Genomic DNA, 25,008 nt, shown 5'->3' on the forward strand with positions numbered 1-25,008 from the left:
GGAGAAAGTGGCTTTTGCAGTAAAACTCGAAGGTTGGGTACGGAGTTGTCCTGGAAGAAATATGGAAGAGGAGTGTTTTGGGTAGAAGGAACACCATATATAATGTCTACAGGGGAGAGAGGACTTTGAGAACTGAAAGAAGTTTAGTGTGTGTGTGAGGAAGGGAAGTGGGGAGAGGAGGAAAGAACGAGAGAGGGGTGGATGGAGCGGGGGGTGGGGGAGAGAGAGAGAGAGAGAGGGAGGGAGGAAGGGAGAGAGGAAGAGGGAGAGGGATGGACGGAGGGAGGGGGAGAGAGAATGAGAATGAGCAATGATTAGAGCTGCGGATGGAACACTGCATCTGTGGGGTTGTGAGGAGCAACTGGGTAGGTCTGAAAGTTAAGGAAAGAGTCTCTTTTCCCAGTTCCTTTCCAGTAAAAATAATTTATTCTGATTTCACAGTTGTTTCTGGTTAAACTGAATTATGGCCTGGCCGAGCTTGGGAAATGGGCCCTCCGAAGACACCTCCAAATGGTGGGTGTCCAAATGGTTTCCAGGCAACAGGCCCTCTGACTTGGGCCAGAGTATCCGTTCCCTTTGCCTTGGCAGGGTGGTAGTCCAGTGAGCTGGTGTTTATTCTGTGCAAAGTACCTGGTTAACTAGTCAAGGTCGTTTGAAGGTCGGCTCTGTGTTTCCCTGGGCATTTACTTAATACACAATTTTGAAGATCACTGTGAAATAGAGGAGAAAACACCAAGGTGGGGGCTGGGAAACCTGGGTGCAGTCTTGGCTCTATGTCTAACTTTCTGTGCTGTCTTGGGCTAATTATTTTTCCTATATGGACCTCAGGTTCTTCTGTGAAATGGCAGTTTTGGATTAGATCAGGCTGAGTAAACAGTTTTACCTCGAGTGCCCCCTGCATTACACTAGTGGCGGCATCTCAGGGAAGGGGTAGCAGGATGGGTCAGCCTCTGCCAAGGGACTAGATTGTGGATTGGCGGCTTGTCTCACTTCTACAGGCCCTCTTGCTCTAAAAGCCTCTGATCCTTCTGATTTATTAAGCACCCACTATGTGCATAAGGCACTATGGGGGAGGTGCAGATAAATTGTCACTGCTCCCATGTGAGCAGAGTTTGCGTCTGTCTTGTTCAGTGCCTGTCCTGTAGCAGCAGTCAGTCATTTGTTGATGCGTGGCCTTAGCCCTCTCATTGTTTATAGTTCAACGGATACAATAGATTAGGTACATAAACAATTATAAGAGGTTGCCACCCAGCCTAGGTAGCATAATTGGATTGCTGTGGTGGTTCAGAGGAGGGAGGCAGTATGTGCGGGGAGGTGGGGACATGAATTTTCCTTAGTTTTATTAATTAAGCCTCTGTGCAAATGTTGAAAGACTCGTTCGCCATTGTCCATGTTGTTTATTTAGGGAAGAAAGCTTTCTTCTGCCTGTGGACTGCCTTCAGCAAAGGAATGGAGAGGTGGTGGGTTGGGCCTTGTCCTGGGCTCTTGGGACACAGAGGTGGGGCTGAGTTAGGCTGGCACTGTCTAGCTTTATGGACTGAACTGGTTTCCTGTCCCTGGCTCTGACGCCCAGGGACTTGCATGTTGTTGGGCAGCATGGGCCCTGCTGGTCACCCTCAGCTTTGCCTTGGTTGCGTCCTTAGGTCAACATCTGGCTTCCGGTGGCCAGCTGTGCAATTCGGATTTGATCTGATTGCAGTAAGGGGCTTAGGCTGACCTGGGAGTGCCTGACATTTTATTACTCTCACTCTATGATCTGCTAAGCACCCCTGGGAGCAGCATGTCACAGTTGGCATGCTCTGATCCCAATTCTCCCAGGGTCTTACGGAACAAGACATCCTCCCCCTCTTCCTATCCTACCTCCCACAGCTGTATCTGCTTCCTGGGTAAAAAGCACATGCATTCGAATATGATTCTCTTCTGCAGTAAGATAAAATCTTGGATCCTTGGAGCTGAAAGGAACCTTGAGATTCCATCTGGTTCTTCCCCTGCCCCTGGGGAAGTCTGCTTCTTATAGGGATCTCTCATCTTCCTTATCGCTGCTTCCAGGCTGTTCCTCTGGCTAGCTTTGCATCCACTAACTCTTGCTTTATATAATGTATCCCTACAAAGCAGGGCCAGCAGGAGGGTGAGGAGAATGAGGCACCTAGTAAAATTTAAGGAGGCAGTCACTCTCAGGGTTAAGTGGCAACCCCGCACTTGCAGGGCCCTGAGAGTAAATACCTCCTTAAATCGTGCCCTGGGTGCCTCACTTACGCACCTACGACAGCATCATAGACCTGGCCTACGACAGCATCATAGACCCTCAAACCCAGTCTATCTAGGGTAGAATTCCCTGCAGATAATCAAATGTATTCACCTGGGGAGGAAGTCTCTATTTATCACACCCTCTCATTTTTTTTCCAGAAAGCTTTGTTTTTATTTATCTTGTTTGGTTGGTGGTGAGAAACAACATTACACATTTTATCTCATTTTATCCTGCCAATAGCCTGAGAGGTAGGGATGTCTGTCTCCGTTGTACAAATAGAATGAAGGCCTAAGATGCGTGTGAGTTGGTCTAACTCTGGCATATGCCACACTGTACTTGCTTAAATTATGATGATGTCTTCTTTTTTTCTCCCCTCTCTTTTTTTCTCCTTACTTCATATATATGTTTCAAGGCTGGAATCAGAGCAACCCTTGTTTTCTGGTTCAAGTTCAACCAACAACTCTCTAACCTTCCTTTCCCTTAGAACTGGGGCAATCAGGTGTTGTGTAGACAGGACCCTAAAAGAATGACTTTTGCAATCTTCTTTCTAGGCTCTTAATAAATATGGTTTTCATGAAGCACAGGGCCTGGCACATGCTCAGGGATCAATATATATTTGTTAAATGGGTGATGTACACCTTATATTCCAGAGGAAGCTGAATTTAGCTGTGCGGGTACTTTGCCTCAATATGATTTGACTGGAGTAAAAAAGTCCCAAATTCTGGCCCCGATACCTTTAGTCAGTCCCTGGGGAAAATACCAGATGTCCTCTGGGAAAATCCAAAGTAGGAAAACAGAAGAAGCCATCCTTTTTCCTTCAGGAGCATCTACAACCCTCCTACAGAATGACTCAGACCAGTGAGCTAGGTCAAATCTATGTCTGCGCATAAACCCTACATTTCTCCCCACTTACATCTCTAATTATAGTTTTACAACAACCATCTCACTTTGCCCTGACTGTCCCTATGTGTCTCATATGAGGATATGTTCTTGTGCCTCTGACCTTCACTGTGATTCTGCAGGCTGGTTCCACAGTGAAAGAACTCTTGGCATAAGCCTCTGGGCATCATGTAGGCCCCCAGATGAGTTATAGTGCGAGGAATCCAGGGGGATTCTTCAGAGGCTTGAGTGCTGAAGAGCAGGCCTATGGGGTTTGCTCTGCCCGAGTCAAAGCTCTTTGCAGGCCCAGCACAATCAGCATGCATCCCACGAGTTGGACAGGAGAGCAAATGGCTCTCATTACCTTCAGTGCGGCTTTCTTTTTAATCAGATAAATCTCACTGGAAAAGTACGTCTTTGTAGAGAATGGCGCTCAGGGCTTCTGGACAAAAAGTTTTGGGAAAAAAGATTGCATTAATCAGCAGGGATTGTCCATTTGAGGTTGCAAAGACCTGGGAGTGTAAATATTCAGGAGAAATAATAATAGAATGAAAACAGATAAAGACATGGTATTAGCTAATGATAGTAATAGCTACCATTCACTTAGTACTTACTATGTGCTGGGTGCTTTAGATATGTTTCTGTAGTTAATCTTCCCAATAGTCCTATGAAGGTGACATTACTACCTCCACTTTACAGATGAGGAAGGTTTTCAGAGATGTAGCCGAGATTATACAGCTTGTAAGTGGCAGAGCCCGCCGGTCAGCTAGTCCCTAAAGCCCATACTATTAACCACTACACTCTGTTGCCTCTTCCAAGTGATAGTGATTTGCAAAGTCCCTCTGAAGAGCTGCTCTGGTTCATGATATAAATGTTTGCATGATTCTTTGGAGCTGCAAGTGAGAATTCACAGAGATATGGGCATTGGAAAGTATGGGCCGAGAACGCTGTTATGATCACTCTCAGACAAATGATGCTTTCGGTTTATATGGCACTTCCACGTCCATCACTGCATTTGATCCCCGTGCCACCCCCATGACAGCATCTCCATGTGCAGGTGATGACAAGGAGGCACAACTGAAAGGTTGGGAGACCTGCTCAGCATCTCGGATCGTGAGCCACGACACACGACTGGGGTCTCCATGTCTGGTCTGGGCCATCTTCTGCTTGACTGTCTTCAAGCCCTTCTCAGAAGACAACAAGGGGATGGGTGAACCCTTCTTGATTATTTATTAAATCATCTCTCAGAGTTTCTCTTTAGGCAGTTTGCCTTTCATTTTATTTTTCTCCATCTTAATTCACTTATCTTTAAAATACAGCCTGTCTTTACCAATTACAGGTGTTATCTGAATGGTAAAAGCTCATGGTGCTTTTACAGATGCTGTGGAAATACACTCTTCCTTCTCAGGTCAGTCAGCCTTATCCATTCACTAGGCACTTTGAGGTAATTATTACCTCATTGGAGATAGCATTAATTTATTACTTTATTTATTTACTTATTTATCCCAAATAGTTGTGGGGTGCCTACTATATGTCAGAGATTGTACTCGGTGATTGAGCAGGATATGAATAATAAACAATAACAGCTAGCCCTTACTAAGTGGTTATAAAGTACCAGGCATTACACTAAGAGCTTTATCTGCAATTTTAAATCCTGAATGTAATCCTATGGACTGGGTATCATTACCCCCATTTTACTGATGAGGAAACTGAAGTTAATAGAGGTTAAATAACTTACCCAGGTATCCCTGACCCCACAGACTTCTCCCTTAACTATATCAGTAAAGAATATGTCTTGGCCCTTGCTCTCCAAGAGCTCCCAAACTAATAAAGGGAAACCTATGTGAAGAAATAGAAGTGCTGGGATATCCGGGCCTGTTAGAAAAAGCATATCACTTTTCCCTCCCAAGTCTATGCTAGTCCAAACCTATACTGGAAAATCAGCTAGGTTGCAGTGAACCTGTAGGAAATGCATCAGTAAAATCGGCTATATTTATCCCAGGAAAACAGATTTTTCTCGTGAAAGTGGAACTTGGATGTATGTGTTCTTCAAACATACAAGGGACTGCGATTCAAAGACAAATATTGAGAAAATAAACAATCTTCCCAGAGCACTGAAGAAAAACTGACTTTAAATTGTAGAAAGAGCAACTTGGATTAAAAATCTGAAGCACCCTTTAATAAACGGAGTGACTAGTCTTCAGAAAGAGAACACTTAACTGTGAATTGAGAGGGTTTAGCTGAAGTGGATATTTGTATGTAAATACAGAATTTACGGAAGCTCTGGGGCTCTAATGCTCTAAATAGCCTTCGTTGATTCCCTGAATCCTCTACAACAGAGAGCTGCAGCTATGCTCAGTGGGGCGGAACTTCTTTGTCTCACTCAGTATGTTACAAAGTCTTGGGAATAAATAAGTAGACGAGTCTTAGAATTATGGGACCTGGTCCTTTTGCACATTAAAAATAAAGACATCGTGCATTTAATATAAAATAATGACTGTGTAGTATGACTCTGCAATGTCAGTAGGGATGGCCATCCCCATTTTATAGGTGAGGAAACTGACTTAGAGATTAATTAACAATAATAGTAATTGTTATGAATGATTGAACACTTTCTAGGTGGCATACACAAAGCTTTCTCATACATGCTTTCTAATCCACCCAACAACTCTGAAGTAGGCACCATTTTCTTCTCTATTTTTTTAAAAATTTTTATTTTAGTTCTTTAATGTCACCGCATATTTGACCCCTTTTACCCCATCTACCTCCCTCCTCCTGCTTCCCCCCTACCTTCTGGTAACCACTAGTCTATTGTCCATGTCCATGATCCTCTCTGTTTTTAAGATGAGGAAACTGAGGCTTGGAGAGGTTAAATGACTTAGTCAAGGTGCTTTGATGACAAGAGTTGATACATGAATATAAACAAGGTAGAATTTTGGCATATGTTTTGGAGCAGCTGTTTAAATGTGCTAAAACAGTTCACTCCGTTTGAATATGCATTGTTTTAAGTTCCTGCTGCTCTGTGGTTTAGGATAAGCTCCTATAAGGCATATTTACAGAGGAGAAGGCGTGTGAGTAAAACCTGTGGGACTTAATGAGATGAAAGGAAGATAGATGGATGATGAGGGAAGGATGAGATGTTGTGACCTTTGCTCCTTTCTGGTTTTAGGATAAAGGAAGGCTAATGGTCAAAGGATCGCAGGGGTCACTACTGAGTCTTTCTTTTCCTTCTGAGGTTTCTTTCTTTTTTACTTTGCACCTTTAGGATCCTCTAGCAGAGTCACCTCTTTGTAGCTCATAGGAAGACCAAACATGGAAGTCTGAACTCCACTACTTCCTGCTTCATGTTGCACTCTCATAGGCAAAGAGAAGCAATACAGGGATGAGATAAGCTGTGGATGTGGAGTCAGATATCCTGGGTTTACCTCTGCCTGTTCTGATCCTTTCTTCTGTGATCTTGAGCAAGTCTTTTACTCTGTTTAAGCATCAGTTTCCTTATCCACAGAGTGCAGATACCTCCTATCCTAACTTACACATTACAATTTGAAATCATGTTGGAGAAAGCATAATATTCTACACAAATAAGAACTCATTTCTGGATTGAAATGCGGATGGACATGCCGTCAAATCCAGGCTCTGCCATTCACTAGACAAATTACTTATCCTGTCTTTGTTTCTGCATCTATTAAGAGGGGGTAATAGTAGTTGCTACTCACAGAGTTGCTGCAAAGAATAAATAACTGTTTTGCGGTGCTTACTTTGGTGTCTGGCACATTATAAATGTTCAATATGATTTTTATTGATTCAGAGAGAATTGGTGGATCCAGGCTCTATGATGGGGGATGAATAAATGAACTTCCAGAGGCTTCTCTGTGCTTTGTGCTTGAATCTTTAAGGCCCACCCGCTCTCACACCTAGGGAAGCACCTCCGTACTCTCAGGTAGTTGTTCTGCTGTGCTCTTAGTAATTTATCTGTTAAGTAGTAAATTAATAGCATTACTTTGGCATTTCAATCAATAGGATTAAGATGATCTGATGGTAACAGAGTAGTAATTGGTGCAGCACAGATGGAAACTGTCCAGTGGCAAAACTGTTCTTCACAAGCTGGCTGGCTGCCCTCAGACCAGATTCTTTCAACCCTTAGAAAAAATAACATTTTTCTCTGATGATAAAAGCAATGAATGCACATTGAAAAATATAACAAGATTCAACGAAAAAAAAAAAAAAAAAACCCACCTGGAAATTCCATTATCTAGTTACCTACCGTTAACATATTAGTAAATTTCTTCTACGTTTTTTTTTTTTTCCTTGATGGATAATAATCAGTTGTGTTTCCTGCTTTTTTACTGAAGATTCTAAGTGAGCATTTTCTCTTGTTATTAAACCTTTAGAAATATGATTATAAGTGACTGCATATGCAGTGCGTGGCTGTATTAGCTTTCATTTAGCTTTCTCCGTTTTGTTGGGCATTTATATCATTTTCAATTTTTAGCTATTATAAATTATTCTGTGAAAAACCCCCTTGGTCACAAACCTCTGCTCATGTCCTAGAAGCAAAATTTTGCTGAGTCAAAGGTACGACTACTTCTAAGGAAGAAAAGCTATTCTAGTGTGAAGGAGACCCTTCCCACCCCAGGACCAGCACTCGGCTCCTCACTGAAAATTAATTCTTCACAAGGTGGAGTCTGCTAGGGGCAAGGGCTGAAGAAGGCAATGGTGAGAAAGCGAGAGTTAAAAGAGAGACTACCACTTCTTTTTCCTTTTTATCCACAAACCCATACTGCCCAAGAAGCCACAGCTATTGGAATATGCTAGAAAGAAGAAAGAGAGATCATTGTGGCAGTGTAGTTCAGAAGTCCAATACTGCATGGTACAATACATTTCTTTTTTTTATTATTATTAAGTTGCCCTGCCTATGTCTTCTGTTTGTGACATATTCATTTTTCTATTTCTGAAAGTCCTTACATATTATAAACATTCCATAAATGCTTGACGTAGGCTGGCATGGTAGACTCAAATCTGATTCTGCCACATAGCTGTGTTATCTTAGGCAAGTCACTTAACCTCTTGAAATATGTCTCTTTATCAGTGAAATGAGGGTAATAACGGTGCTTTAGGATTGTTGAGAGGAAAGGAGAAACTACACATCAAGTGCTGACAGAGTGCCAGGCAAAAAGAAACCGGTTGGTATGCTGGCCATTATTACAAATAAAAAATAAGGTTTCTGTTTATAAGATTCAAATATTCTCCACTAAAATTTTATTTCAGTCTCAGTTACATCTAGTAATTCTGAAGAACTTAAAAAAAAAATCTAAAAGAGAGAAGAAACAGGTATGGCAAGAAATACTGTATATGGGCTGTACTTTAAATCGTGGCTAGTTTATTATATTCCATCATAGGTCTTATATTTTAAGAGGGGCATTGACAGGTCGGAGCAGGTCCAGAAAGGAACAACTGGGCTGGTAAACAAACTTGAAATTAACTTGTAACGAATAATGAAAGACTCTGTGGTGTTAGGCTCAGAGAAGACTTAAATTATTTTTTTTTCGCAAATCCTTGTTGGGCTGTTGTGGGGAAGAGGGATTCAACTTAATAAAATAATGTTCTTGAGTATTTAAGTATTTGCTAGACACCGAGCTAAGCCCTTTGCCAATATTATTTTTTTTTCTCCAAAACACTATATGAGGTACATGTATGTGTTTGTATTGTACAGATAAGGTAACTGAGGCACAGCTGGCAGAAGTGACTTGGCTGAAAGTTAGATGGCTAGTAGGTGGTAGAGTAGGAATAGAACCAGATCTTTCTGACTTCATAGTCTAGGTATGTTCTGCAACCCACTGACTTGTCCCAGGTGACCGGGAAAGGCGGTGGAAACTTCAGAAAGGTTGGTGGCTGTCTGATGCATACGAGGAAAGAACATTTTGACCATTAAAGTCAAAATTAGAATTAAGTATCCCTAGTTACCAAATAATGGAAGAGGCTTCCTTAAGGAGATGACGAGTTTCTTGTCGCTGTAAGTGTTCACATACGGGCTGAACTCAGTAGCATGCTACGTGGGCCAAACAACTGAGGAGTGGGCTAGAATTGTGACCTTACTACGTATTTGTATGACCTTGAAAGTTGCTGAACCTCTCTGAGCCTCAGTTTCTTCATCCGTAAACTAGGAATACTTAATTCTAATTTTTGGATTGTTGAGAAGAGTAAAAAATTCAGATAAATTGCTTAGCTAAGAACCTGGTGCACACAAGTTGCTCATACTTTAAGTGAACAATTATCTGTGGTCTTTTATTTGTACCTGTGGTTCTCATTTATATAGCGACACTATCTATTTACTTCCTCATTAGGGTTAATTACAGATTTGGAGATGTCACCTATAGAGTGGGTAGTCTACCTCACTTCTGCAGAGGGAGGTATCAGCCAGGCTCTGTCTCCTCAGGCAAATGACAGGTTGGACTTTGAAAAAGGGGCAGTGGAGTAGACAAAAGGAAGGATGTTTAGACTGAAATGTTAAGCAGCAGAATAGATATTATCGGGAGAGAGTTTAGTACCATTTCACCCTATCGATCAATTATCAGATGGATGTGAAGAGCCCAGTTTGTGCCCAGCACTGTGCCCTGTGGATTAAAGATATAATCAGTCAGTTGGAGGTATCATCTTTGTCTTCAAGGAGCTCAAGGCCTGAGATGGCTCTCACAACTCTGAAAAGATTGGAGAATAAGATGGAGTGTCATTCTGTGCTAAATCCTTTGGCACAGGGCCATTAGGGAAGGGATGCTTAGAGGCAGGGGGTTGGAGAAGATGACCTTGGAAGCTTCTTTCTGGCCTGGGATTTTCTCTGTTTGGTGGTTCCCAGGATTGTGGCCTCGCGGGCACAATGGGGCAATGTTGCAGTAGTAGCTCCCTTGGACATAGTCTCTACTCTTTTCCCTAGGACATCTCCGAGAGCCTGGGAATATGCTAATTATCGTTGTCCGTTGTCAAGCCCCAGGAAAAGGGGCTGCTCTCGAGAGAACAAGGCAGCATCCTCCCTCTTCCCAGGTTCCTGTTCTTCAGACATCAGCCATGGATCCTACCAACATCAACCATGGCTCCTGCCAGTGGGACGCATGAAGATAAAGCTTTCATTGTCGTAATTCTTATTGTGAGAGCCTTTTCCTCTTTCAGCAAGATGAGCAGACTCCAGCTGCTTTGGGAAATGCCTTTCTTTCTGTCTCCTCTCGTTTCTTCCTCCTTTCATCATTCCTCCTTTGCTTCTTCCCACCTACATTTCTCCCCCCTTCTGGTCTTCTACTTTATGCCTTTTCCTTCATTTGTGTCTGAATCCTAGAATGATGGAGCTGAGAGAGATCTTAAAAGTTGTCTGTTTTTGCAGACGAGAATACCGTGGTCCAGAGAGGGAAAGAATTCACTTACACAGTGAATTCTTGGCTGAACCCAGAGTCGGCCTCAGTTGAGTGCTCTTCCATTTTAATTTCTCTGCTCGTCTCCCCCTCTTTTCCCCACTCCTTGTTTTTCTCCCCCTTTTATTTCTTGTTCTCTTTGGAAAATATGTCCCATTCATCACTCGTTTTAAAAACCCAGTCTATAATATAACTCCAGGCTTCCATTTGCAACAGCATTTTACTTCCAGCACAGTTACTTCAGGGGGAAAGCAACTTCCATTTGCTCAGAAAATTCTTCCACATACACCACACGGTCTCAGCCTCCAGGCTTGTTTTCACTTGTTTTAACCGACCAGGCACTGGCTCAGATCACTCCAAATGTCTTTTTTCCCTACCTGGTACAGGTTGTCTTTTATTAAGGTGGGCTCCAAATTTCATTGTATGCCCATGCTCTCCGACATCGTTTTTTTTTAATATCTATTTTTCATTTCTCAAAAGTATTATATATTGTTGTAGAACATTCAGGCATTACTGAAATTTAATGTAGGAAACAAAAGTCCCTCATAGTCTTGTTTTCAAGAAATAATAACAACTATAACCAGTTTTAGGTCCATTTCTCTAGACACTGTTTCCCTCTGTATTAGAGCAATGAAAAATTAAAAAAAATAAAAATAAAAAAACATACTGTTTTGCTACTTGCTTTTTTTCTTCCATTTAATCTTTTGTCCAGGATAGTTTAGACTCTTTTGCATGGAATGAGGCCACCTGCCTTTGGCACTTATTGGCTGTGAGACTTTGGATGAATGAATCACTGCTTCTCTCAGGGTTTCTGTTTCCTCATTGGTAAAAAGGAACAGTCCCCTTCCACCTGCACATTTCCCTATGATCAAGGCTTAGTCAAAGTGTAGGCACCCTGGGGAAGACTCCAGTGGACCATTCTCTGTCCCATTATTCTGTTTTACTGGGTTTATAGCACTGTTCAGGGCCTGAAATTCTATAGTTTCCCAAGTTGTTTATTTGTCTGTACCCCCTCTAGAAAATAAGTTGGGTGACAGCAGGGACCATGTCTGTTCTGCTCATCACTATCTATCCCTAGAATTTAGAGCAATTGCTGGCTTATAGTAAGAATTCAATAACTATTTTTTTTGGACAATGAACAATTTATCCACTCACACTCATGCTTCCAATGGATAAAAGGCCCATTGGGAGAGAACAGGGCAGAGCAGGACTGGGCTGAGCCTGGGTAACAGTGGACAGCTGGTCCATCCAGGGAGTGCCCTTGAGCTCCACATCATCCAGCTTGCCTGTTCTGCAAACCTTTTTCCTCTGCCTGCATCATTCTCTCTTGGCACTCTTTGCCACCTGGTGAATTAGTCATTCTTTATGGCCCAGTTTAAAGTGTTCTGACTCCTATGAAATTGTCTTCAACTTTGTATTGTCTCCCCACCTCCAGACGGAGTTAGTCAGACTCTTTTTATGCTCCCATAATACTTCACACCTATCCTTTTTTTTAATAATAGTAATCATGGTTTTTCTGCTTTGTACAATTGCTCTGTGCCACATGCACTGCTAATACTCTACGTGCCTTCTTCTATTTCGTCCTTAGTGTGATCTGTTAGGGAGGAATACTCATCATTGCCATTTTACAGATGGGGAAAACTGAGGCTTAGGAATCTTAAATACAATCTTGTTCCAAGGCATATAGTTAACAAGTTGTATAACTAGGACTCTAGAACATATCTAACTGATCCCAAGCTAGAGTTTTAAACTGCTGAATCTTCTGTGAGTCAACTTCATTAAGAATTTGCAGTGAGAGCTGGAAAGACCTATACTGTTTACATAGTCCAGTCTCATCTTAGGAGTGGAAAAACTGAGACTCAGTTACAAAGTCAGGGGTTGCAAGGGAAAGGAAATCTTGCTCTAATCTCTAGGTTATCCAATTTGGGGATTACATCTTTTATTGAACCTTGTCACCCTCTTTTTCAGGAAGTGTAACTTTTTATATTCCAAGACATATTCATGAATTCCTCTGAGCTCTTTCTCTCTGGGCATAATATGATCTTTTCTTGGCTTCTGTGAAGGGTGTCTTTTTTTCTACTAGATGGTTTTGGTGCCGTCAAGAAAACTCTCCAATGAAGTCCATGCTTTCTGCACAATTAAAAACCATTTTAGAAAGTTTGCCTTGTCCTATGGGAAGGGCCACTCTATAGACCTAGGTAATGGTGGGAAATGGCCTTATCTGTGATGGCTCAGAAATTTAAGGGGCCCAGAATTTGGACATGGTTGTCCAGACAGCAAGGATAAGGCTGAACAATTCATTCATTGCAGTGGCTGCTGAGCCAGGGCTGAGCTGCCATGTCTAGCTCACTCTCACTGTGACTTATTTCTTGAAGCAAAAAGGGATCACAGTAATGCTTTGGGCTTGGCTAGTTGAAAGCCTTCCTCTTGTCCTGAGCCTCCTGCAGAACCAATTGGAGGAGGATAGGGACAGGCACGTGGGGACAAAGCAGTTCAATTCAACAAGCACTGACTATAATACACGAATCACTGGAAGGATACATCTATGAGGGGGAAGTGGAGCAAATTGAAAACTCTGGGAAGCACCAGGTGGGTGTTTCCCTTGTCTTCTTGTTGGCTTTTCGCATGCACGAAGAAATTCATTAAATTCCTAGCCTTTGAAGGGCTCACAATTCATAGGAAAGTTAGAAGGGCACCCAAATACATGTAAGGGCATTCGAGCAAACTGATGCCCAGAGTAAGGCCTACATTTCCAAAGGATTTAAGAAGGAGAGTCCATACCCAGTTGGGAGGAGGGATGGTGGCAACCCAGGGGATGCCTCCTGGAGGAAGCGATGCTACAGGAGCCTCTTGAGGCACGGAGACAATCTAAGAGAAGTAAGTGGAGAGGGAATTATCACTTGTTACGGGCTTGTACTCTGCCTGGAAAAAGTGCTAAAAAGGTAACTTTATTTATCTACCACTGAAGTTGTCATTGCCATTTTTTAAGATGAGGTGCTCGAGCCTCAGAAAGGTTGAGCAAACTGCCAAGATAGTACAGCAAGGAAGTGAGAGAGGCAGCATTCAAAATTAAATTCGCTTGAGTCCAGAGCTGGTCGGCGTGCGTTTTTCATGGCAGACATGAGGGAAGGGGTTTTTCTAGATTATATGGCAGGATAGAGAACAGTGTGAGAAAAGTACAGAGATGAGAAAAATGGGCATGTTACAGAGTCCAGTGAGAAATTCGGTTTGAGCTGGAATTTGGTTTATGTGAAGGAAAGGAGCTGTAAGTGGAGGTGGGGGCTGTGTTGTGGCAAGCTGAGCGTCGTATCAGATAAAGCCTGGTGTTCTCAGCACAAATGCGAACATGGATGTGACAGACCTGTGTGTACTCTGACAAGGTATTGCTGAGGAAAAAAAAGGGAACTTATAGAACATAGTGTTTAGTGTAATCCACTTTTGTAAAACAAAAATAGTTTACTCTTGTACCACAGCAGCTAAAGGCTTTCTGCAGCTTGGATTTCAATCTGGCACCGCAGGAAAATTATTTAAGTCCTCTGTTTCCTCGTTTGTAACCTCATTCATACAGTGGGATGAATAATAATATATACTTTATAGGACTGTTATGAGGATTACATGGGTTAATACATATTCATCTTTTAGAAAGGTGTCAGGCATATAGTAAGCACTCATGTTTTTGTCATTATTATGTTATTAAAATCATTTAGAAAGATGAATATCAGAGTGTTAAGAGATTACTCTAGGGAGTAAGATTTCTCTGTATTTTAGTTTTAAACATATCTCTCTGTGGTTTAAATATTTTATAGCAGACACGTATAATGTTTATAATGTAAACAGACAAACCAGTAAATTCATTTCAAAGGTTGATGTTAGGAGACTATATTATCTATTGTGTAGTTTCTTCTACTAGCATCATATTCTGAGTTGTCTCTGGTGTCACTCAGCTATTGGAAACAGGTGTCTGAGGCAGCATTGTTTGGGCTTCCCACAGGCCATGTATGGAGTGATGCTTGCGATTATAAAGGAGAGCTAGCCCAGCGTTTGCCACCTCTCTTAATTTTGCCCCCTCCTTTCTGGTCTGGGCTGGGTATGACTTCCCGGCCTAGAGGTGTTCTCAGAAGCTCTTTGGGTCTGCTTTGGGAGCATCACATCTTGCGCTTGTGGTGAAACTGCCAAAGCTGGAGGTTGGGCTGCCTCTCTAACCTCCCATACGTGAGATAAAGGGAAACTGGATACACTCAGTCCTGTGTGTTTTGTGGTTAGAGTGTGAGGTTTGGATAGGTCTTGGGTCTGAGTACTAGAAACCAGCTACTAAAAAAAAAATTAAAACAGACCAGAGATTATGTTGCCCTTCCTCCTGACCTTCCAACGCAGTCAGAAATTCTCTCCCATAATCCTTGGGCAAGTTACATAACCTCTTTATTCCTCAGTTTTGTCACTTGCAAAATGGGAATATAATAGTACTTATGTCTAAGGACTCTTGTAGGATTATGAAATGAGGCATATGGTTGTTAGCACCGTACCTAGAGTTCAGTAAGTACTCAATGAACAGTAATAATTATTATTAGTGAGTTGTCCATGTCAAGGCTGAGATGGAGCATTATGACAGAGGGAAGAAGGAAATGGTTAGGAAGAAAGGAATGTCTGCCTACAGCATCTGTTAACATAAAAGAGGCACATATCCTGCCCCAGCAATTCCATTTCCTGTTCTTGTTACCTGCCTGGAAAAATGTCAGATATATTCACAAAGATATAGGTGCACTGTGATTACTGCAGCACTGATTGCAGTGGGAAAAGTAGAAAAAATATAAATGCCCATCAATAGGGGCATGGCCGGGAAACAATGGGACATTCGTATGTAAAATGCTCTGCAGTAGTTAAAAGAATGAGGTGGAGCTGTATGCCTCAACAGGTAAAACTTCCCAAGACATATTGAATAAAAAAATTGCAGAATTATGTGGGTAATATGATTCCATTAAATGGTAGTATATATATTTCAATAGATAGTAGATGTAGTTCAATAAATTTCAATATATATTTCAACACACGTATATAACAACTGCAATACATATACTGTCATTTCATATGTGTGCATCTGTATATATATCTGAATAAAAATAATTAGGTTACCCCTTAAATAAAAGCTGGGAGGGACCTGAAAATCATTATCAAAAGGGATTTTAGGCTTAAGTTTAGTATTAGAATTAAAAAAAAACAAAGAATGTGTGAATATATTGAAAGTGATCAAGAACAGAGAAAGAAATACCTATTTGGCTAAGAATCGGAATAAAATGACTGTCAAGCCAAAGCCCTGATGGGAAATTCCCAGCTGTTCTCTTGTAGGCTTATTTCCACCCCTGCAGTCCACTGGCAGAGGGAGAGGGCTATTAGCCTGATAACCGCACCAGCTCACAGGGGCTGCAGCTTTAAGGGGAATATATAAGGAGGAATAGATATACAGCATGTAGGGTTAGCAATATATATTATATGTATATGCACACATTATAGCCTTAAGAGGAAAAAGGCAGTGTGGTCAGCCAGGCGGAAGGAGATCTGTGTTTGAATCCTGGCTTTATCCCGGGATTAACAGCGTGATCTCAGACAAATCACTTTTCTTCTCCAAGCCTCAGTTTTCTCAACTCTAAAATGGAGATGGTAACCACTGTTCCGTATCTGCTCTTTAAGGTGATTGGGAAGCTCATATGGGATCGTGGATGTGAAATACTCTATAAGCTGTAAAGTGCTCTTGTAAGAGAGGACTGCCAATCTGCCTGGCAGTCAGGGTTGCAGTGGCCTTGCTGCATTCCTTCAGAGCTGAGGAGTGTTGTAGAACTGAGCACACAGCAATAAACACGCAGCTCTCAAAGGCCGGGGATCATAGCAGTTAGTCTGTTTGATGTATAAGATACTAATGTGCTTTTGTGGAAAGGATGATGGGTCAAAGGAGTAGAGAAAAAGGTAGGACTTGGACCTGAGGTCAGACAGATGGTAGCATGCGGCAGCAATCTCCAAACGCTTGGGAGTGCTCCATAAGCCTTTTGTTATGCAGGGTTGATAAGTACAATGCTCGTGGGCAGATCGTGGTCAGTGGGATCATCCTTGGAGAAAGAAACCACGGATTCCCTCCTGATCACCTTGATCTACCTCTTCCATCAGTCCAGACAGACTCTCTTTGCTGTGTACGAGGGCCCTTTGGTGGCAGGATTCAAAGCCCATTCTTGAGGCGCCCTTTCTTTTTATCGCTCATCACAGAGTGGGAGTTCTCAGCTGTAGGAATGAGAGCTTTTGGTGCATTAGGACTTCAGGGGAGAAGGATGGCTCCCTGAAGAGCCTTTCTCGAGGTGCATGTTTGTGTGTATGAAGGAGGACGGTGTGTGAGAGGGTTAAAGGAAGAAGAGTACAGTGGCAGAGTCCAGGGCACATGGGCCTTACAGATGACACACAAGAGAACAAGTTTGGGGGATGTGCACAATTGGGGAGGGCTTTGGGAGCTCTGGCCTTTCCTCCATAACCTGAGGAAGTCCTTTATCCTCTCCTCATCTGTAAAATAAAAGGGTTGATGATTCGGAGCCTTGCTACTCAAACCTTTGGTCCACTGGAGCATCAGCATCACCTGGGGGCTGTTAGAAATGCAGACTCTCAGGCCCCACCCCAGACCTTCTGAGTCTGACTCAGCATCTCAGTGAGATCCTCAGATGATTCATACACACACTGAAGTTTGAAAACCACTGACTTAGAGATGCTTGTTAACATTATAGGTGTCTGTGTCCCCCCATCCTGAGAGATTCTTTTCAGTAGGTATGATGGTGGGAAGCTGTGTGTTTGACAAGCCCCTCAAAGCTAGATTTGAGAGTTGTTGAATTAGAGAACTGCCCTATGTCTCCATGATTCTGTTGGTACTTAAGACATTGAAGGAAAGTGTGATTCTCTGGAGGTGAATGTGTGGGAGATTGAGGATGGTCCTTGTGAGGAAGGGAGCAGAGGCTTGTTCTCTAGGTGTCTGTAGGTTGCCCAGCATGTGAGGCAAGAGAGACCGCTGCCCATTTCGCAGCTGGGATTAAGGACTGTCAGCAGCTCCCTGTTAAGACGGTAAACTCATTTAGTAACAGACACTGAAAAACAGCCAAATTCAAAGGCAGAGAGTGGTAATCTAATTGCACTGAATTAGCCTCGGGAGACTCGGACAATATCAATTTCGGAAAATCACAAAGGGATCCTTTATAAGGCGTTTCAAAAGCTTTGGGGCCTCAGCTCCCCTCATAAGGGCTTACATTACACAGCACAGGCAGTGTGCCGCTAAGCCCCTCTCCCCGGCACCTCAGGGCATTGTTCCCTTCTAATGTGCTTTCTGAATGAATTTGTTGGCCAGCTCTGTGGTGTTTTCAGTTGTGTGTTAGGCTTAAAGGGAGCTGGTTCAAGAGAGACAGCAGGAGTTCAGGGCTGAGAGGTCTTCAGCCATACAGGCTGTCGGTTCTGTGAGCACCATCCTTGCCTGCGGACTTGTCTGTGGACCAGTGCATTATCTGCTAGTCCTTCTGGCTCTAACATTCCCTTATTGTGAGGTCCTTCTCATTGATTAAAACCAGGCTCTTACATAACCAAGGTGATTTCCTTTTAATGATTCTTTGTTGTAGCATGTATGTGTGTGTGTGTTCATTGCTCTATTTATTAATTATCCAATCCATTTTAAAGAAGAAGAAGGTATGAGTGTGTGTGTTTATGGCCTGACTCAGAGAACTTGCAAAGATCAGGTGGTAATTTGGGAATCAGGAAAGGAGGGAACATAAGTATCACGAAGATTTGTCTCTGACATGCATTTTATTTTTCTGTAGCAAATTATAAATCTCAATCCACAGAAGCAGCTTAAGTTTTTTCCCTGAAATGTGGACTTCCAGTCTCTGCTTGCATAACTCTGCAGACAGTGACCCTCACTACCACTGAGGCAGACCATTTCATTCTTTGACAGATCTGCCAGAAAGTTTGAAATTGCATTGGACCAGACTTCTCACATATGTACATGAAAAAAAAAAAAATCTATCAATTTACTTCAGTTCTTCTCTTGGAGCTATATAGAATAAGTCAAATCTAATATTTTCCAAATGGGATCCCTGGGTACCTAGGGGGTTCATGAAGTAGTAATGAAGACTTAAAATCCATTTTAAACATTTCAAAGAGTTTGACAAATTGCCTATTTACTTCTGACAAGGCTCTATAGACTAACTGGAACGTATCAAATGTCTTTACTTTCGTTTCCTCTTAGGTCAACTCAGTGTGGTGACATTGCTTATCTCGTGATGTTCAGTATCTCTAGCAGTTATGTATGCCTTTGATTAATAAAGATAAGGAAAATAAGTTAATGATGAAGGGGGCTTGGTAAACAAAAATTTTAAAACAGAGTCTTTATGTGAGAGAAAAAGCCAAACAGAATCACTGATAAAAGTATAGAAAAACTTGGTGTCTTTCTCAGGCCTCTCTTCAGATCTGTGAGGACAGTGATCAGGCATCATGTTTTCTCATCATATAAAGCATTTCCTGAGGAAAGTGACATATTTATGGGACCTGTCAATAATTTTTCCCAGGTTGGACTAAATCTCCAGAGAGTGAAGTTGTTAGTGAGGTCCTCAGTTTTTTCATACTTTTGAGCCTGAATATAATTCATTGTTGCTATTTCTTACAATAATTGAAATATGCTGATAGCTGTACTCAACTGTTCTATTATGGAGGAGATTGGGAGAATATAATCCTGATGGGCACAGCTAAAAATTATTTTAGAGTGATTTGTTGATTCCCTTCATTCTACAGCTAGAGAAACTGAGGCCAGAAGGGTCATGGAACCCCCTCTCAAGGTCATGCCACTAGCTAAATTCTGGATCTCAGGTCTCCAGCCCTTTGGCCCGAGGCTGCTTTGCCTAAAGCAGCTGAAAATCTGCAGAATAGCGTCAAGATAGCCAGGTGGAAGACAGTGCCATCCATCTTAAAAATCATGCTGGCTTCTGCCGTCTGATGAAGGAAATAAAGTTAATGACGCCCATGTGAATGTGGTGCTGTCGCAGGCCGTGCACGCCAGCTATCTGAGGGGAGCTCTGCCGGCCCTCTGGAGAAGGAGAAAGGTTTTTAATGTAGCTTTAAAGGGAGCAGTGTCTTCCCTTCCTGCAAGGACAGAGACTGTGGCATCTGTTACCTCTGTCTCCCCTGCAGAGTGCCTAGCTTTGGACTGGACACATAAACACATGATAAATAAATGCCTGGTTAAGAAATGAAGGCGGTGTCAGCACTGAAGCAAATTCATCCTGAGCCTTGGTGGGTTTGGGCCTCTGTTTTGCATAAAGACCCTATGCGAGTGAGGCTGGAGGGAACTTAGAGGTGTTGGAATCAGTGGTTTGAGTTGATTGGTGAGAAAACCGAGTCCCTCAAGGGGAAGAGACTTGTCAAAGCCATGCTGCAGAATGGGAGCAGAGCAGATTCTAGAAGGGGAGCTCTCAAATCATAGCCTAACTGCTCTTTCCACTGCACAACATGGTTGCAGCCTCTTTCATAAGGTGGTCTCAAAAATAAATTCCCCAAATATCCCCTGACAGGTCATTATCAGTTTTGCAAGTATGCAGAAATTACATGCCGATTCATAACTCCATTTATCAGCTGAAGGTTCTTGCCTAAGCTGTCCCACGGGGAAAAAAAGACATGATGTTTTCTCTTTCTCAAGGTTTCCAAGCCCCCCAAAGAGGGTAGACTGACATTTGATTGGCCCTACTGTAAAATTGCCAAAGGGGCTTCGTTCCTTAGGAAAAAGCCCTTGACCCATTTCAGAAGCTCCTAGACAGTTTCCGCAGTTCCCGAAATGCAGTGAGTAAGATTTGAGGAGAACACAGCGATGTTACCGGGAGGAAAAGATCCAGGTGGTCATCTGCCCCCCTTGGCAAGCTTGGGGACTGGGCAGCCAGAGGGGCCACTTCCATGGAAAGCTCATTTATCTTTCAACCGGGTGGTTTTTCAGGACAGAGACATGAAATGATCTATTTTGCCATGTTCTTTTTGACCCTAGAGTGTGTACAAACATCTTCCCTTCAAGGTTTTGGTGACCTTTCTTGGCAAGTGAGCACCACGTTCAGTACAAAACCCTGTGCAAAGAAACATCTATGGGGATGACACATAAAGAAAAGCTGTCATCTTTTGGGAAAATCTCTGCCTTTATTCCTTTTTTCAAGCACAAGCTAGGTCTCTTTCGGCTTCACTGGAAGGCTTTGTGTGTTTCATTAGGACAGTTTCTCAAGGAAACTAGACTTTCCTCCTCATTATAATTTGTACATCAGAGCAGCAGATTAAATAGTTGGTTTTTCTATACATGTGGTTCTCAACTACAGGCCATTTTGCACCCCCATCCCCCAGATTTTTGGCAGTGTCCGAAGAGATTTTTGATGGTCATGACCGAGGGAGGGGTGCTACTGGTGCCAAGGACACTGCTAAACATCTTACAGTGCACAAGACAGCCCTCATAACAAAGAATTATCCAGTTCAAAATAGTGCTGAGACTGAGAAGCATGGTTATTTTCCATGGGTCTATTTGAGTTACAGAGAAGGCGAGAATGATTTGGGGTTTCCCTGGTCCCTTCCCAAGCCATAGGCCACTGTAAGAGCTCTGGGAATCAAAGCACGTTCCCTTTGGCTTGAAAAGAATGTGTTTCTACCATAAAAACATACCTTCCACTATTATTTTTAATCAGTCTGGACATAAAGCTCCATCTCCAATTGAAAATAAAGAGGCAAATTTGGGTTATTGAGTCCTAGAATATCACTCATAGAATTTTAAATCCACAGGCTTTTAAAATATCAGAGCAGGAATTTCAGCCAAATCACTTTATTTTACTTATGTGGACACAGTTGATGAGCACTGCAATGCTGTTTGTCTCCCGATACCCTAGTCTCTCTCCCCGTCAGCTCCTTCCAAGGCCTCGATCGTTCCCCGTGTTGCCACTGTATGGGATTTCCTCCTCACACCCTCTGTTGTTTCGTTTGTTTTGCTGTCATTATTGCCATTTTGCTGGTTACTACATGCTGATGCAGCAGCACTTCTGTTTACAGAGCCTTTGCTTTTCTAGCCCCCAGATTTCCCCAACAAGGTGAGCAGCTGGTATCGTCTAGTCTAAGGAGTACCTGGGTGCCTGAGATGATTGGTTTGGCTCATTCCAACATGGTGCCTGTCCCTTGGGTGAAAAGGGATTATTCACATGGAACCTCCTGGGAAGCTGCCAGTCCCCATTTACCCCCGCATATATTCTATTGAGCCCCCCAGATATTAATGCTTCTATTTTCACCTAAAATTTAGAAAATGAGAGAGTTAGAAATGAAAAAAACCACTAGCTAAATTAGAAAAAGAAAATACTTTCCTCGAAACTTTTCTTTCTTTGCCTCTCTGAAAAAATTTGAGTTATTTCCCGAGTTCAATCCTGTTTTTTCAGGACATTTCTGAAACAACATTTACTCCTCAAATAATGTGGCTATTCCTACATTATGAAAGTGCAATGGTACCAATCCCTTTTCTGCCCTCCATAGTCATGATTCTTCTTTCCTTATAAACACATGGAATTATATCCCAGACCCATTGTAGCGCATGTATATGCCTTGACACACATAGGGGAAGGAGATGTAGCGATGCTTCCTGCTAGGTCACCACCAGTTTACTTAAAGTATTAACGCGGTGGATTTATAACCTTATCAAAATGATTACAATGCAAACCTTTTAGACTGTGTCTCCTTTTTGTCAAAGACAATGTCTGGGAGAAGAAAATCAAGCATTATGTACTTTTCATCAAGGAAAAAGGAGTTGGGAGGAGTGATGTGCTTGGTCTTATTAATTTGCTCTTTAATCTCTCTGGTTCAGTTCTGTCTCTGCAAGCCACATAGAGAATTGATTTGCATACAAATGTTACCAAGTACCCTACCTCCACAGCATTTTACAGTTCTACTATGTATTTAGGGAAGAAAGGATTTGATATTGTTAAGAAGATACTTCCTGCCCTTTCCCCCACAAAATAGCTACATTTCACTAAATTTCATAAGGCCCTTGATTATTGTACTTTTTAAATTCTATCTGACTCCGTGACTATTTGCATTCTGAGCTGTGGGCAGGACTGTGGCCTATCAAAGAATTATTTGAACTGGGGATTAGAAGCTTTAGCACTGGATATCTCAGAGCAGAGGGGTCTTTTCTTCAGGAGAAAGACATGAAGAATGGCTCACATATAGACGCTTACAATCTAGGGAGAAGTGTCATTCATTTAATAAAGCAACCAGTGTATTAGTCAAACCAACAATCCATATGCAGAGTTCTCTATAATGGAAACAAAACAAAACTAAACAAAAACAAGAATTATTTGCTGGTTTATGATAGAGAATGATATTCGGTTGTTACTTATTTTTAAAAACAACCTAGAGTAGGTTTTTCAAATTGCTGCTAATCCAATGCCATGGTAAAACATGAGAAGCAGGCATCTAAAATGAGGAAGATTAATGATCCCTGCAGGTCATGGAAGAAGAATATATTTTTTCAATTCACATAAATGGAATTTATCATAACCATCTCTGAAGATGGCATGATTCACCCACTTACCAAAGGACTGTCTATTTCAATGCTTCCTAAAGGGGCAATTTTTCACTTTTCACTTGTACTAACGTAAGAATGCTCAACCTATAGGCAGAAAATTTTAACCTGGGAGACAACTGGTGAGGGAACTCAGCCACTGAGTCAGGGATAGACGTAAGAAACAGAACAAACAGGAATTGCCCATCAGTCCGGGATTTTCAGATAACAACGTAGAGTTTGGGAAGGTGATTGGGGGAGAGGAGAGAGCCAAAGTTTCAAAAGGGAAATGTTTTCCGAAATCTGTTTCTAAATAGATCCACCTTGCACCCAAGTTCAGAGCTTTACAACCCGAGGTCATAACACTATCGTTTCCAAGCACTAAGCCTTAGCAACACCCCAACACCCAGCGAAAAAAAAAACGAAAAACAAAAAAACAAAAAACAAAAAAAACCCAACAACAACAACAAAAAGGGAGAGAAGATAAAATGTTCTGTGTCCAGCGAGTTCGAGTGCAACCTTCCCCGTCACCGCTAGTTGTCACTTGGCTCCCAGACGGAGAGCTGAGCTTTTCGGCACTGCGGTTAGAGAGAATGCAGTCCTAATTAAACTGAGTAACTCCTAAAGCTTCCTCTTAAAGTCCTCAGCTGAGTGAGAGCCAATATGCAGGGGCGCTGGGGCCCAGTGATGGGGTGGGGGTGTAGCAGGCGGAAGGACAAACAAATCACAAGAAACAGGCAAACAGCTGCCAGAGCAACCACTGTCTCAGACCTCCACGCACAAGCCAGACACCCTGCGGGCGGGGTTGGTGGGGGGAGCGGGGGATGGAAGGACCCGATTGCAGCGGTATACAGCACCCCCTCCCCCCCAAATGAGGGGATCACAGAGTCAGTCTCCGTGGTCCTTTTCCCCATTTTCATCAGAGTGATGTGGTTAGTAGAAAATTGCATACCTGAAGAATACAATGGTCTCCCAAAGGTAGAGTCGAAGAGTATTGAAGCTGTACATTTTTCAGGTCCTTGTGCTTTGTAGTCCACGAGTTATGGGGGCAAAAAATGTTTAAAATTGGCACTTACAAACCAGCGAGCGCTATGGAAAAGATAATCCAGATGCTGAGAGGAGGTGGGAAACGGGCGCGGAGGGAAAGCCCCACGGGAAACTGGAGCGATGGGGCTGGAGGTACGACGGACAGCAGCCGCCGCCGCCGCCGCGGCGAAGCGTTTCAGCACCGCGGAGAGCGCCCAGCCCTGCTTTTCAAGAGCGCGAAGAGTATTGCTGTTTGTTAAAACTCCAACGTGTCTGTTGGCTTCCTGCGGCGCTGGGGAGGCACGTTTCGGGGTGGGTATGTTTTCTTTTTTACCCCTGTTTTTCTTTTTAAACGGCCAGCTCCATGCAAGGAAAAAAATCTTCCGTGGAGATCAGAGCACTGGCTTCAGACCGATAGAATGGGCGAGCATCTTGGATAGAGAGAGCAGGGCTTAACACCCCTGGGCTGGCCTGAGGGGTTAGGGGCGAGGGGAAGCAATCGACGGTGTTGCCTTCAATTAAATCCCGGAGAATGTGCCAGGCTGGTGTATCGCGACCGAGTCCCAGAATCTCATTCCCCTGCTTGCGTGCCGGTCTGCTGTCGCCTTGCGATTCCTGTTCTCTGGTCCCCGCCGAATAAGTTATGATCGCTGCAGGAAAGGTGTCCCATTGCTTGGGAATGCAGACGTGAGAGGGCTCAAGGCAAGTTTCAGGAGCTGCCAGGGTCCATGGCGACCCCGCGGGGCTCAGGAGCCCAAAGCTTCAGATGCATCTCGGTTTTCTGAGCTCTCCCATCTTCTTTTGGCCAGGACCCCTTCAGATCTTCAGACTTTCTTACTGCATTAATTTAACAAACGGGCGGTGTGGGGGATAGAAAA

The 25,008-nt window shown here is 42.8% G+C and overlaps 1 protein-coding gene and 1 long non-coding RNA gene across 5 annotated transcripts in view; one reads left to right on the forward strand and one right to left on the reverse strand.

Annotated features, from left to right (window-relative positions):
* GLRA1 (glycine receptor alpha 1) overlaps positions 1–24,415 on the reverse strand; it is a 71,947-nt gene extending 47,532 nt beyond the window's left edge. For 2 of the 4 annotated variants that reach the window (XM_006906435.2, XM_006906433.1), the window contains exon 1: positions 24,057–24,409. Coding sequence is in view for 3 of the 4 variants with exons in the window: in XM_006906433.1 (XP_006906495.1) it covers positions 24,057–24,112 (56 nt within the window). In the remaining variant the exon portion in view is untranslated. Of the gene's footprint in view, positions 1–24,056 lie in introns of all 4 variants that reach the window. The other 2 variants (XM_006906434.1, XM_025043156.1) reach the window with 2 other exon arrangements.
* Positions 1–25,008, forward strand: part of LOC112475245 — a 222,223-nt gene that overhangs the window by 12,245 nt on the left and 184,970 nt on the right. The window lies entirely within an intron of this gene.

The sequence above is a fragment of the Pteropus alecto genome, unplaced genomic scaffold (assembly GCF_000325575.1).
Source record: "Pteropus alecto unplaced genomic scaffold, ASM32557v1 scaffold40, whole genome shotgun sequence".
Taxonomy (NCBI): domain Eukaryota; kingdom Metazoa; phylum Chordata; class Mammalia; order Chiroptera; family Pteropodidae; genus Pteropus; species Pteropus alecto.